The sequence below is a fragment of the Engystomops pustulosus genome, chromosome 1 (assembly GCF_040894005.1).
Source record: "Engystomops pustulosus chromosome 1, aEngPut4.maternal, whole genome shotgun sequence".
Taxonomy (NCBI): Eukaryota; Metazoa; Chordata; class Amphibia; order Anura; family Leptodactylidae; genus Engystomops; species Engystomops pustulosus.
This window is the reverse complement of record NC_092411.1, coordinates 111,550,535-111,566,770: the sequence shown is the minus strand read 5'-3', so window position 1 is coordinate 111,566,770 and position 16,236 is coordinate 111,550,535. Positions and strand designations below refer to the sequence as shown.

Sequence of the window (16,236 nt, the reverse complement as noted above, 5' to 3'; positions counted from 1 at the left end):
CATGGGCAACTAAGAATATTCTGACTTTCAGACAGCTTGATAAATGTGCCCCACAATAGCTAAAGCCCATGTTTGAGATTGTTCTGACAAACTTGTGCATTCAGGATTTATCTAACCAGATCTCTATCCAGGAAATCCTGCACATCACAGAGCAAGTCTGTCGGAACAAAGTGGCTTGTGAGGGCCAACCTGCGATAGAAACAATAGAGGCAGCTCACACAATGCTTTTTGCCACAGATTTTTTTTTCTGTAAGTGATAGTGATATCAATGGAGCACACAATAGTGGTGAGTAAAGGCTAAGTCCACTTCCATTGCCATAAATATCTGTTAGGGTAGTCAGGAAGACAGCATTCGGTCTAGGTTCTCTTTAGCTCACTACTGCCCATACAAGATACATCTTTGTGTATCTCTAGTCAATATTGTTTACATGGGAGGTACAATCTGGTAATTAGTGGAAATTCTTATTGGATCACCAGTTGCAAGAAGCACCCTAAGGCAGTGGTAGCGAACTTATGGCATGGGTGCCAGAGGTGGCACTCGGAGCCCTTTCTGTGGGCACCCAGGTATTTACCCCAGCACAGAGTTTGCCAAACAGCACTCAAGGCTTCCTCCTGCGGTCCAAGACAGCCCAGGACGTGCCATGCTCAGCGCTATTTTAAAGCGACATCCATGGCTGCTAGGACTACAGGAGGAGCCAGAAGGTGTGGATAGAGAAGGATTGTCATTTGCGCTCCTGCTCTGGGTCCCCTCATTCTTCCTCTTCAGGGGGACCTTGCAGGGAAGCTACAATCCAAATTTCTCCATCATCTTTCTATTGTATTGGTGAACTCAGGACCCCAATACGATTAAAACCTGTGATACAGCAGGGATCAATAAGTTACTGCTTAAATTGTCATGTTGACACTTTGCAACATATAAGTGTGTTTTGGGTGTAGTTTGGGCACTCTATCTCCAAAAGGTTCACCATCATTGCCCTAAGGGCTCTTTCACATTGGTGTTGGTTTTCATATCCGTGGTTCAGTGATTTCCACGGATGCCACAGAAAGCCATTGTTTTCACATTGGCTTGTATTTTCACTGATCTGTTGTCCGCAGAAAAATTATGAAACATGTCTTATTTTTTTCACTTACAAACACAAAATAATTCCTTATGTTCGCAGAGCAAATCTCACAAGAAAGGACGAACGGCGCTAAGAGGAATAAAATGGTCAAAGGTCCAGAAAGACTACTACGTTCAAAAGAAATACCAATACAGTTATTCCTCTGCCTCTATGTTCTCCTAATATAAAAAAGACATAGTGCTTCTTCGATATGCAATAAAGGTACTCAAAGATAGTCCTTATATTTAGTGTAACGTCCTGTACCTCCAGTATTTAAAATACCCTTGTGTCCTCTTGCGGTATCCCCACTCTGAAGGCCTATAATAGGCCTATAAAAAACACACGCTCGGTAAGATATGCCCAAAGGGCCGAGCGTGTGTTTTTTATAGGCCTTTTTAATCATCACCTTTGTGAGTATTCTTAATAAAGAAGTTTTAAGAAAGATTTCTGGATCTACTGCACTATTGTGTACCTTTCTCCCTATCCCCGAGCGACAAAACAGGAGAGGAGCCAAACAGAGCGGAACTGCTGTGGAGGAGATCGAGTTCCCCGGCCGGAGGAATTTTGTGGCAACACAGGAACTCTCCACTACCGCTGGGACCTCAAGGGAGACGCCGCTTCAGAGAGGGGATACCGCAAGAGGACACAAGGGTATTTTAAATACTGGAGGTACAGGACGTTACACTAAATATAAGGACTATCTTTCCATCTGTGAGTACCTTTATAGCATATCGAAGAAGCGCTATATGTCTTTTTTATATTAGGAGAACGTAGAGGCAGAGGAATAACTGTATTTGTATTTATTTTTTTCACTGATGCAAATCACGGAAGGCAATAGAAGCCCATGGGTCTGCAAAAAACTGATGAAACATCTTTTTTTTTTAACTGATGAGGCTAAAAAACAAGGTGTTGATGTTTTCAAAGCCATGTTAAACCTTCCAGTTTTTTTTAGAGACTAAGACAAAACGGAAGCAAAACGGAGACAAAAGGGAACAGATGTGCAACTGAAGCTGAACATCAACGCCAATGTGAAAGAGCCCTTATGTAGCAGATATGCAATGATCTGCAATTTAGCCTATAATGTAGAGGTTTAGGTGGTGGAGGCCATTTAGCAATCTTGACATGGACCAAGCCTTTCCTGGTTACACTATTAAACAGTATTATATTTATGTTGTCACTATGGACCCTATGCTTGAAAGATGTAACACCAACAGAAATGCCTGACATACTTTCAAATGATCTAATAAATGAAATGATGATTGTAGATAAAATATAAATTTATAAAGAACATACATGATAAGGAGAAGAAAATACCTTTTAACTGCTATAGCCAAATTTTCCATTTCTGTGCTCTGAAGCCTGATCTCCCGAACAAAGTTTCTAATGACATGTTCATATTGCTGGATTAAAAGGGGTTCCACTATGTTAATGTTCTGGTATAGTATACTAGTTTGTTCTTTCCTGCAGGAAAAAAAATAATAGTTATATATATTTTGGTCACATACACACACATGTGGTATTAAGGAACAGCAAATAGTCAGGGAAGTCAATAGTTTTATGGTAGATAAGGCTAGATAAAGATGCAGGTCCAACAAATGCAACTCATAAGTCAGAGAGAATGTATAAGCTTATAGTCCAAATAAGAGGAAAATTGTAACCAACCCCAATATGCCAATATGGAGTGAGAATAATTCCCTGGATCAACATCCAATGTTTTGTTCACAATAAAGGCATACAGGCCTCTCTTGAACATGTTCAAAGTGTCAGCAATTACAACCTCCTTCAGAAGAGCGTTCCCTTTTAGTAAAGAATCACTAACTATGGTAAAACTGTATACATTTTCCCCAACCAATCCTTTAAGTACAGAGCAGTACTGGTAAGATATGTAAGCTCCTCATATATGAGGACATATGGTGATCACGTGACAACCAGTATTCATATAGTATGTTCCCTATACATACAGCATGAATGGGCTAAGTTATATATAGTTTTTGGGATAAAACTTCCTGGAAAACTTGTGTTTTATTCTTTTAATTCCTTACTATTACTAGATTTAGCCGACAAGTGGTTGGATCTAACCTATAATAATGATAATCTTTATTTATATAGCAGCATCATATTCAGTAGAGCAATACAAATCATAGGGGGCATATACAAATAAGACATTACAGAGTACAAACAGTCATATGGACCAATAGGAGTAAGGGCCCTGCTTGCATGATCTTACAGTCTATGAGGATGAAGGGGTGACACAAGAAGTATAAGAGCTTGTGTAATGGTCCAATTCTTTATATAAGAACAGAATAAAATAAATAAATATAGATGTTGCTGGATATAAGACGGGAGGAGTACACGGGTTGCAGTCAGGGAGAGTGATAGGCTTGCCTAAAAAGATGGGTTTTAAGAGCACATTTGAAACTTTGGAGGTTGGGTAGTAGTCTAATAGTCCATGGAAGGGCATTCCAGAGAATTGGTGCAACTCGGGAGAAGCCCTAGAGATGTGAGTAAGAAGTTTGAATTAAGGTAGAGCATAATTTAAGATCATTAAAAGAGCATTAATGACTGACCATTAAATACTGGGATAGCTGTTAACCACATAAGACTGCCCACAGGGCATGGAAAGAGCAGGGACATATTATAACCAAGTTATACTGAAACTTTCCACACAAAGATAGATACTTTTCTCAGCTCCTCATGCTCTCGAATACACTGTCTGCAGAATAGCAATTCCATTAAAAACTGCAATTGACCTGACACTTCTGCACCTTAATATCTTTTGAGGCCTAAAATATTCTCTGCTTAACTGATGTTGAAACATATAATAATAATAGTAACCTTTATTTATATAGCGCCATCAAATTCCATAACGCTTTATAAATCAACATATCTTGTTTTGTTCAGGACAAGTTCAAGCTCCTACTCCCTTAAGGCTTCCTAGTCACAGTAGGATGTTTACTTACTTTTATACAAAAAATATGACATTTCCGATGACATATCCATATGCTGTTACTTTCTATTTTGGCTATCAGTTGAGTGAAATATCTATGCTGTAACCCAAAGTAGAACAGTAGAAATCTGAAGGATCCCTTTAAGTAATGTTAAGGATCCTCCCGCAACAAAAGCATTGAGACACATACTGCTACATTTTAGTCAAGATCAGACCGCTAACTGATCTAAGAAAAGAAAACCTTTATCAGATGCTCTTTCACACATCAGTCTGCTTCGTTTGGTGGAATATCACCAGAAATACCATAAGTAGTGTATAGTCCGACATCCTGGCTACAAATGTGAAGATGTTATATGCGTACTATACATATATGTCTATAACTCAACAACACCCAGAGTCACCCTTTTACACAATGATTGACTTCCAAACAAAAAGAAAATGGGTATTTTTTTCTTTGAGAGACCACCACCTAGCAACAGCTTATGGGTAAACGCAACTGCCTCCTCAATGTATTACTATGTATATAATCACAGGTGAGTTCTGTTCCTTTATAACCTAAAATTATTAGAGATGTGGCCCATGTTGCCACCTACCCAAGTTAGTGTAGAGAGACAGTTTTCCACAGGATAGTGTCTAACTTTCTGATCGGTGGGGGTCTCAGTCATAAGACCCCCACAGATCACGAGAACGTGGGGTCCAACGTGTCTCCATTGGCCCCCCAATCGTTACCCAATATGAATGTCGCAGACTGTCGTGCATGTCCATTCCGTTACATTCATCTCTATGAAGCTGATAGAGATGAATGGAGCAGAAGGGACATGCGGAGCTGTTTGCTCCATTCATCTCAAGGAGCAACAAAGGGTCCAACGTAGGTAGCTCAGACCCCGTCGAAACCCCTTGTTCTCGTGATTTGTGGGGGTGTCATCACTGCGACCCCCACGATCAACAAGTTAGGTCCTATCCACAGGAACTTGTTTGGTGGGAAAACCCCTTTAAAATTATTTGATCAGATTTGAAGTCATTTTTGGATGAGGATCTTATTTAGGCAATACTATTTCTCAATTCATCTTACTCAACAAGTTATTCAGCACAAAAAAAAACAAATTTTAGGTTATAAAGTTTATCCTATTACTGGTTCGTGTTTGCATTTTTACGCATTAGTTAAGTGTCTTATTGTCTGAAGTTATATTACAATTTTACTAAAGACCATCTTATTCCAGTAAATGTATTTCTTAAACATCCACCATATATGAGGAAGTCAGAGTCGAGTTAGGGAAATTGAGGAGTTTGAGAAGGACGATTGGCTTACCAACTCCATTTCCCTGTTCAGCTTTCAGAGGTATCTTTCAAAAAAGAGTTGTCTGCAGATCAAAGTTACAGCATCAATTGATATGATATGCACTAAAATACCAAAACTAAATAAAGGATTAAAACATTATACATAGAGCAAGGTTACCAATAATAAAAGTATATATATATATATATATATATATTTTTTTTTTTTTAATAAAAGTATTTTTGCCAACCATTTTCATCATATCATGAGCACTAAAATTGCCAGTTGTACAGTGTATAAAGATCTCACACCCAATAGTTTTATGTTTAGTGGAACAGTTGCATTGTTTAACACCTTAACAACCGTGCTGTCAGGATATTACGGCGGCCGTTGAGGGTACCTTTCTTCAGAAGAAGATTGTAGGATGTGTGTTTGACGGTGTTATAACTATGTTATAAATAATGGATGTGTAATGGAAGATAACAGAAGATACACTGAAGTCTATGGGGAACGGAAGGCTAAAAGATGACCTTCCCTTAACCTTCCATCTATATGCTCTCCTTAAATGTAGAGTTTAATGTAGAGCCCAATGCAAAGCAGGTGTGAACTGGGCCTCAGATGGCTGAGCTCAGTTATGTCATCTGTGAAGCATATTAAGCATTTGCTTCCTCTTTTATCCATATCAAACAGAATATCCCACAAGGTAGGTGAGCCTTTGAAAAGGGCTCAACCATACAGCTGTCAAACATGTACGCTCTGCATGCTCTGATGATAATTCTGACTAAATAATATGCAGAAATGTTTTCCAGGATAATAAAAATGGTTTTGTCCCAAGAATTTAAGTTATATGCTAGTTGTATGGAAATGTTGGAAATCTCCAACTGCTCCCATAAGAGGGAATGGAGTGACAGGACAAGCATGCTCCACCCATTAGTGAGAACATTTTCTAGAGAGCTGTAGGCCTCTTCCTCATGAACAGTGGGGTCCCAGAACTTGAATAGGGAATAGCATAAATTTGGGACAAACCCTTTAAATTAGGCAGATCACCTATAAAATCTCTATAATCTCTGTAATACTGAGCTTTAGCACTGTCTGCAAAACCAAAAGATCTCAGAGCGGACAAGTCCCAAGGCACTTACAATACACTCCCATCTCCACCTAGAGAAGTCTTATAATGCACTGAATATGTATGCTGACATTACTTGTAGTATCCCTTCGGGTATGAATGAGGCCTCTTACTTTTGACTCCATGCAGAGGCTCTGAAGAATACATACATTTGGGACTAAGAGCAGTGTTCAACAAACAAAACAAATAATAAATTTTTTCTAGTTTTCCCTATCACAAGCTCATTATGCTACACTGACTGTGAATAACCCTTGTATGCATATAGTATAGCCATACAATAGTTTTACATGAAAGGACATGGGGCAATTCTGTCATGAGGCAACAGCAGAGCCCCAGTAGGGTGATTCAGGTGGTAGCAAATGGCAAACTGAAGCAGCCAGTGCAGTGCTAAGCTTGGGGGTGGTCCCAATGCTATGCTGGGTTCACCAGACACTGTCGAGGTGTTGCTGTTCTCTAGAACGGATGGTTAGGCATGGTGCACCGCAATGGGAAATAAGTTCAGAGAGTTAGTGTCTGCAGTGAACAGTTTCCTTCTTTACTGAATAAATCTCCGGTACAAGCAGTACAAGCAAATCAAGGGGCTGATTCTCCAATCTCCTCCCTGAGAGAAGGAGTTTTATTGCTAAGGAAAGGCCTGGTACCTCTGTTTCTCAGAAGCCTGGTACCCTGGTCACAGGCTAGGAGCCCAGGGTCTATGGCAGAGTATCCCCATCTCAGTTTCTTCTTCTGGCTGTTCAGGTAGATTTGCAGTCTTCTCCAAGCTCTGTTCCCTAACTTAAAGACACTAAGGACTGGGACTATTCTCCTTATATAGCTTCTACCAGGGAAGGAGTGGTTACATTTTAGCACAAAAACAATGACCAAGTGTTTCCCAAAGACTTACATTGAGTCCCCATAATATTCTATGGCATCAAGATTCTAAAGTGTAAAGAATTTACGGACAGCACCTGTCATTCTAGGGTCAAGTTGTCTGCTTGTCTGCTGAACAAGTCTGTTTTTCTTCTGCAAAACAATCTGTGGTTTCTCTGAGAGATATAGATACACAGTCAAAAATGTTTCTCAATGTTCATAAACCCTTTCTACTAGTTTATACAGACACAGTAATAATAAACAGAATGTATATAACAAAACAATATAAATAAATGCAAGTTAACTCTTGATGTAAAATAAAGTAAGAAGTGCTTAGTTCGCTTAGGGGAAATTCAAATGCTCACAAATGTCCAAAGTTCAATGCTCCTCCATTACAGAGCACTACACCAGCAGAAGTACAGCTCTTGTCTGCTACTCTGCTCTTTATCCCTGCATGGGTCATGTACTATGCAGTAAGAATCTTACCGGCTGGAGGATGTCATATGACAGTAGTGGCGAACCTATAACATGAGTGCCCGAGGGGGCACTCAGAGGCCTTTCTGGGGGCACCCGGGCCATTGCCCCAGCACACAAGACAGGACTCTAAGAATCTTCCTCCAGTTCCAAGCAACTTAAAATATGCTGCTTTCAGTAATATGTTAATGCTTACTTCACTACTTGGGACTGTAGGAAGAGGGAGAATAAGTAGACGGGGCCGAATTATCTTTAGTGGACCTCCTGCTGGCCCCACGATTCTATGTGTACAGAAAGAGACTGGAAAGAAGCTAAAATTATGAAAATTTTCCATCTTTCTACTGTATTGCTGTCCTGAGGAGGCCAGTATGAAGTTGTTGAACAGGAAGCAATAAGTTACTGCTTTAATTTTTGGTTGGCACCTCGCAGGGGCGGACTGGCCATTGTACCCACCGGGAATTTTCCCGGTGGGCCGGTCGGTCCTGGGCCGGTCTGGGGCCGGTCCGGAGCTGGTGCGGGGCCGGTCCGCACTCGCTAAAACTTTTCACATAATCCATAGTACCTGCATCGTACGATCGTACGATGCAGTTACTATTGATTAGTACACAGACGTAGCGCAGCACCGCTGCTTCTGCGTCTGTGTATAAACCCAGCTACACAGGTCACGCAATCGACGTCATTGCGCTACCTGTGTAGCGTGGAGGAGGCTGGCACTTACCATGTCAGCTGTCGCCTGCCTCCGTGTAGCTCCGCGGCTTGGTGTGGAGGCGCGGAACAGTGACGTCACTATCCCGCGCCTCTACACCAAGCCACCGAAGACCGAGGAAGACGGGAAGAAACTGCACCAAAGGAGTGAGTATGATGTTTTTTTTTTTTTAAATTACAGAACCGGGGGGCATTAATTATATGTCTGGGAGGGGGGGCTGCATTATTCTATATTTGGGAATGGCAGTGGGCATAAATTATATGTCGGGTGGGGGGGATTATAGTATATATATATATATGGGGCTGGCAGGGGGCATAAATTATATGTCTGGGGTGGGGGGGGATTATAGTATATATGGGGCTGGCAGTGGGCATAAATAATATGTCTGGGGGGGTATTATTGTATATATGGGGCTGGCAGTGGGCATAAAATATATGTCTGGGGTGGGTGGGATTATTGTATATATGGGGCTGGCAGTGGGCATAAATTATATGTCTGGGGTGGTGGGGATTATTGTATATATGGGGCTGGCAGTGGGCATAAATTATATGTCTGGGGTCGGGGGTATTATTGTATATATGGGGCTGGCAGTGAGCATAAATTATATGTCTGGGGGGGATTATTGTATATATGGGGCTGGCAGTGGGCATAAATTATATGTCTGGGGGGGATTATTGTATATATGGGGCGGGCTGTGGGCATAAATTATATGTCTGGGGGGGTATTATTGTATATATGGGGCTGGCAGTGGGCATAAATTATATGTCTGGGGTGGGGGGTATTATTGTATATATGGGGCTGGCAGTGGGCATAAATAATATGTCTGGGGTGGGGGGGATTATTGTATATATGGGGCTGGCAGTGGGCATAAATTATATGTCTGGGGTGGGGGGTATTATTGTATATATGGGGCTGGCAGTGGGCATAAATTATATGTCTGGGGGGGATTATTGTATATATGGGGCTGGCAGTGTGTATTAATTATATGTCTGGGGCGGGGGGGGCATTATTCTATATCTAGGGCTGGCAGGGGGGCATTAATTATATGTCTGGGGCGGGGGGGAATTAATTATATGTCTGGGGCTGGCAGGGGGCATTAATTATATGTCTGGGGCGGGCAGGGGGCATTAATTATATGTCTGGGGCGGGCAGGGGGCATTAATTATATATCTGGGGCTGGCAGGGGGCATTAATTATATATCTGGGGCTGGCAGGGGGCATTAATTATATGTCTGGGGCGGGCAGGGGGCATTAGTTATATGTCTGGGGCGGGCAGGGGGCATTAGTTATATGTCTGGGGCGGGCTGGGGCCATTATTTTTATGCCTGGGTCATAGTAGGAGCTCTATCAATACTGGGTTGGGTCGGTGGTGGTGGTGGTGGGGGGGGGGGGTTAAAGGAGAGAAAGAAGAAATAAATTATCCCTCCCATTACAGTTACATTATGGGGCACTATTTGTGTGGTACTAATATTGTAGGAGGCTCTATTACAGTATTTGGGGCACAGTATTGGTGGTAGCAGAAGAAGGGACAGTTAAGGGACAATAGGAACGTGCAGAACATAAGACGTCTGTGTGGTAAACTCTGCAGGAAAGCTGTGTACCTGGAGGAAGAGACAAGGTGATGGTGGAACTAATGGAGAAGATGAGGAACGAGTACAATCCGGGGAGACGTCACCTGATGTCACTGGATGCAAAAGGTGAGGATCTCATGTGTTTTCTGTAGCTGTATATGATAAATTCTGATTTTTTCATGTTCGCTTCTGTGTATATATGTTTTATTATAGTAGTTATATTCCTGTACATAGGGGGCAGTATTATAGTAGTTATATTCTTGTACATAGGGGGCAGTATTATAGTAGTTATATTCCTGTACATAGGGGCAGTATTATAGTAGTTATATTCCCGTACATAGGGGGCAGTATTATAGTAGTTATATTCCTGTACATAGGGGGCAGTATTATAGTAGTTATATTCCTGTACATAGGGGGCAGTATTATAGTAGTTATATTCTTGTACATAGGAGCCAGTATTATAGGAGTTATATTCTTGTACATAGGGGGCAGTATTATAGTAGTTATATTCTTGTACATAGGGGGCAGTATTATAGTAGTTATATTCCTGTACATAGGAGAAGTATTAAAGGAGTTATATTCCTGTACATAGGGGGCAGTATTATAGTAGTTATATTCCTGTACATAGGGGGCAGTATTATAGTAGTTATATTCCTGTACATAGGGGGCAGTATTATAGTAGTTATATTCCTGTACATAGGGGGCAGTATTATAGTAGTTATATTCTTGTACATAGGAGGCAGTATTATAGTAGTTATATTCTTGTACATAGGGGACAGTATTATAGTAGTTATATTCTTGTACATAGGGGCAGTATTATAGTAGTTATATTCCTGTACATAGGGGGCAGTATTATAGTAGTTATATTCTTGTACATAGGGGGCAGTATTATAGTAGTTATATTCCTGTACATAGGAGGCAGTATTATAGTAGTTGGCTTGTACATGGGAGAAGGTATTGTAGTAGTTTTATTTTGTATATAGAAGGCAGGATTGAATGTGTTATTCTAAATGTGTTATTGTAGCATTATTCCTGTACATAGGAGGCAGTATCAATATATTCTTTCTCTGAATTCTACATGTATGGCACAAGGGAAAGGTAATTAAGGCATAATTTACTGATCGACAGCTCACAATCCTTGCACATTCTATTCACTTCCTAGCAAAAGATGTTCTTGTTTTGCATTAAGGCCATCTACCAACAATTTGTCTGTTATAACTCCACCCACATTATCTGACCACACCCACTTGTTTTGACTCCGCCCATAAGATGGGGCCACTTTTATATTTTTTTCCAGGGCTATTTTAAATTCCCAGTCCGCCCCTGGCACCTCGCGACAAATAAGGGGGGTTTTGGGTTCAGTTTGGACACTCGACTGCTAAAAGGCTCGCCATCACTGTCATATGACTATCTGATATCAGAAGTGAGGTTCTTACTGCATGGAAAAAAAAAGAAGTGTCAGCCCTGTATTATACCAGAAGACAGGAAGAGGCTCCTTTATTTGTTGTGGAGTTGGATATGAGAGCGAGGGCTTCTTAGGCGAAGGAGGGCAGAAAAAGCTCCCTCTTTCCTCTATTCTTACAATGCTTTTTATATTTTCAGGAGATTACTGCAGCTAAAAGTTGGTTAAAATATTAAGGCTTCAAAACATTTTTTAAAAATGTACATGTACAGCACAACTCAAAGGATCCATAGATAAGGTAATAGGTCTCCACAGTTGAGTACCAAAAACCAGCTCAATAAATTGAAAATGTTCCTACAAGCAAAGGGCTAATTCCTGCACTTCAACTAGCCAAATAATAGCCTGAGTTTCCCCAAAAGAGGTTGTTCGCCCAGCCTCTTGTTTTCTGTAGACTTAATAAAAGGAACTGTGAGTTTTTGCAACATCTCCACTAACCACTACTGGATTCCCCCTATACCAGCAGCCAGGACCTGTCACCTACATCAGGAATGCCCAGATGTGGATGAGGCCTACAACAGGACCAAGCTGGTGTAACATCTGTGCTAATTAACAGTTATATATATGCATATATGACCCTGTGTATGTATATGAACATGTATGTGTGTATATGAGTATATGAGTGTGTGCATGAGTATGTGTTATATATAATTCTTCTGTTAATGTTTCCTCTCTTACACGGCACTTTAGAGACATCCCCAAGGCGGATGTATTGAGTTTTAAATGGACAGGCATAGAAAAAGCCACCAAACCAATCAGGGGAGGGGACCAGCAAAAAATGTTATTCAATAGAGAATCCTATTGGATTTTTGTTTTGGATACTAGAAAGCCCAATGGGATGAACTATTGTCATGATTTAATTACTATTTACTAAATAAGGTTGGCTAATTTATGTTTTAGAAATTTTTATGTACTCATTATATACATGCTCTTTGTATTAGAACATATTAATGTTAGATTGTTCTATTTTCCCTAATTATTAAGATAATGTAACACCATTTCTTTTATGTTCGTAAAAAGTCATCTTTGTATTAGGGGTTAACGTTTCTAACTAGGGGTAAATGATTGTAACTCCTCCTGCTTTCCTCCTCCCTGAGTCATGTGACCAGGGTTAGGAGTTTTATATAAGTGGAATCATTTTATGTCTATTCTATGGATCATGACTAAGGCTTGTAAGCCGAAACTCATTGAATGCTCTTTTTCCATGTACTTTTATCCAATGTGTATTTGCTGATGCACAAATAAAGAATTGCTTTAGACTTTTTGGAAGCCTGCACTGAAATTTCTACATTTTACCAGTCACTAATTACAGCAAAGCCTCTAACAATGTTGATATGGAGACACTAACCAATCTCATTCAGTTTTTTATTGCAGTGCTACTTTTGTTTCTAGTATGCGACCTAGAATGTAACCCATAACATAACTTTATTCTTATCTGCCATCATGTTTCCTTTTATATAGATAGTATAAATAGTTCAAAGTAGTTTGCATGATTAAATTATAAGAGTATAAAAAAAACTAAATAAAAATCACAGTAACCATGCTGTTATTTTATGGTCACCCTTTGCCCAAAAAAAATATTTATGAACCCCAAAATGGTACCAACAAAAACTATAGCTCAGGCCCCTCACAGCCCACAGATCTTACAATAGACAGAAATATAATAAAAGTAATTATATCAGAATATGGAGCAAAAAAGTAGTTTATTTTTGTAAAATTTGGACATTTCAGTATCACACAGTTAACCCTCTTAGAAGGTGTCCAAAATACATTGGAAGAAAATTATCAAACCCAGTTTTATTTGACTATGTAGACAGAAAATGATTTAGTTTTGTGCAGTTGATCTATTTTTTGGTATCCATTTTTCAAATGGACTTCCCCATGAATAATTCTCTACATTCTCTACACATCACTCTTGCATACTAGAACCTAGGACAATGATGGAGAACATTTTGGAGACTGTGTACCAAAACTTTAACCAGAGCCCACCAACTAATCTCAAAGTGCCAACATGACAATTGAAGCAGTAACTTACTGCACCCTGCTCTGCCACAACTTTCAACCACACAGGCATCCTGAGGCCACCAATACAGTTGAAGGAAAATATTGAGTTTATCGTTGTAGTTTACCTCTAGGGTCCCATGGACAGAAACATAGGCAGGGCCTATAGCTTGAGCCCTGATCCAATCCTGTCCACATTGCCGTGCTCCACCCGTTGATGGTGTTGTTTTGGGTGGCCTGAGACTGCAAGAGGAAGCCTTGAGTCCTATCTGGCAAATGGCCTGTGTGCCCATAGAGAAGGCTTTCAGTGCCACCTCTGGAACCAGTGCTCTAGGTTTGCTACCACTGACCTATGACATATAGTGAATATAACACGGATTTATGTCTCCAGCAGAAAACAGTTGGTTTCTGTCACAGATATAAGCTTAATGCAGTAGGGGGACATAGCTCAATCTTTGAATTGCAATAATTGACATTTCTTAATCTGCAGCAAAATAGTTTTTCTTTCCATTTTGCTTTGACTAGATGGATCAGCTGGATATTTGCACATTTATGGCAGTATTTGGGCAAATATTTAGTGACACTTTACAGTTTTATACCACTACAGTTTTCAGAAGTATACAGGAAAGTGGGTGTTTTTTGGCATATCAATCAATTTGCTGGACACAAAGCTTGGGTATCCCTGAAATTCTCATTCACAGTCGATGAGAGTCCTGTGCTTTGCTCAGCAACTTCAAGTATGGTCATTCACAATGATGTTTAATTGACCTACCACTCCACTTGGTGGAGTGGAACACCCACCAATCAGATTGTTATCCCCTATCCTGTGGAAAGAGGATAATAATAATATTGGGTGCAAACCCATTAATAATTGGCCTAGTGATAAATCTCACCCTATGGGGGTCATTTACTAAGGGCCTGATTCACGTTTTCCCGACGTGTTACCCGAATATTTCTGATTTGGCGCACACGATCGGATTGTGGCGCATCGGCGCTGGCATGCACGCGACGGAAATCGGGGGGCATGGCCGAGCGTAAACCCGACGGATTCGGAAAAACCGCAGCGGAGCTTGCACTTACCTTAACTCACCCCGGCTCGGTGGACTCCAGCGAGTTCCGATGCTTTTCAGAGCAGCAGCGCCACCTGGTGGACGCGGAGGAACTTCCTTAATGAATCCCGTCTGGACCTGAATCCAGCGCAGAGAAAGCGCCGCTGAATCGCGAATGGACCGGGTAAGTAAATCTGCCCCTATTTGTTTTGGATCCTTTGCAAGTATCACTCTCTACTTACGTCATGTAGTATTATCAAGTACTGAACATTATTGTGTGTTATCATGTTACCGTAATTGCTCTGCAACTAGAGGGTTTCTGCTAAGGGCTTGCTGTTTTGTCTGAAAGAATGATTTCACAGGAAGCAGACCTATAACATTACAGAACAAATTCCCATCATGTCACTTTGGATAGCTATTTGTTCTGTCAAAGTCCTTACCTTGCATGCATGTTTATACCACTTATAACTTTGAGTTATAACAAAGAGTTTAGAAACTTTTATCATCTGCATCTAGTCTGATAAACTGTAAATTATATTAAGATGAAGAAGTAACAATAGCTCAGCTATGAAGGCCTGTAAATATGCAGAAAGTTGTGCCAGTATATGCTAAAGCTATGCTAGATATATCAGAAGAACCAACTATTCGATGCATAGTGCCAATTGGTGAAGGGATAAAGTAATGGAGCTGTTTTCCAGGTTTAAGCTACACCCCCCTAGGGTACAGTGGAAACAGTGGGCTTTTGATGTTTTCACCAAAACAGCGTTTAAGAGGAATAAACCACGACTGATGTCATAGTATTTAACCTGATCAACAATGTATAACCTATAGATAACCTAACAAAAGCACATTTCTAAAATTATAACAGCTTTCCTGCCTGAAACCCACTCAAACCCACCTATAATGTTACAGAAGTTAACGCAATAAAACCACGTTTGATGTCACTAAAATCCACTCACAGCAGCTAACAGAAACGTAATTGTGTTTTTCACAGCCTCTTAACTAGCAAAATATGGTTGTGATTTCAAAATAGCCAACAAAAGGTATAAGAGGGTTGTGGCGCGACGAAACGTATCAAACTCTAAGCATTGTCATGCCCCCTTCATTCTTCTCCTGAAAGTAGGAGAGGTGAACATCTTCAGTGTGTTATCCCCAGGGATGTGACTCTCCTTATATGGACCCCCTTGAACGTACGCCCAGTGAAGACTGGGGAAGGTGTGCAATATTTTGCATCCATCCCCAATTGCCTCCCATGGCCTTTCCGGATTTATAAAATGGAGCTTGCACAGCAATAAAGGATGCTTTCGTCAGGAGTATTCTTGGTGTATACGTTGTGTGTATTAAGAAAAAAATGTGAATGTAGCCTAACTCCTAATTATGGATCTGGACTTCAGACAATAGTTCACTTCTCTTGAAGAAGCCACAGTAAAAGTGGCAGCCTGTCTAGAGACACCAGTTTAAAGCACCAGGGGGCTGGGTAAGAGAAGTCAGATACTATCCAATGCAAGAGGACCGCTCTCTTCTATATACTGTGGCCCAAATATAATATTATTGAGGCAAACAACACTACGTGCAGTTTGCCTCACTAATGTGCAGCGAGTGACACATTCATGAAGACCGGATCTTGGTCTGCATTAATGTGGCGCAGGCTGCATGCACCCGAAGTGCAGGTTTTTTT

At 40.6% G+C, this 16,236-nt stretch overlaps 1 protein-coding gene across 1 annotated transcript in view; it reads right to left on the bottom strand.

The window, feature by feature from the left end:
- RASEF (RAS and EF-hand domain containing) overlaps positions 1-16,236 on the bottom strand; it is a 55,259-nt gene that overhangs the window by 29,751 nt on the left and 9,272 nt on the right. The window contains exon 2 of the mRNA XM_072150888.1: positions 2,415-2,561. Within this exon, the coding sequence (XP_072006989.1) occupies positions 2,415-2,561 (147 nt within the window). The remainder of the gene's footprint in view (positions 1-2,414; positions 2,562-16,236) is intronic.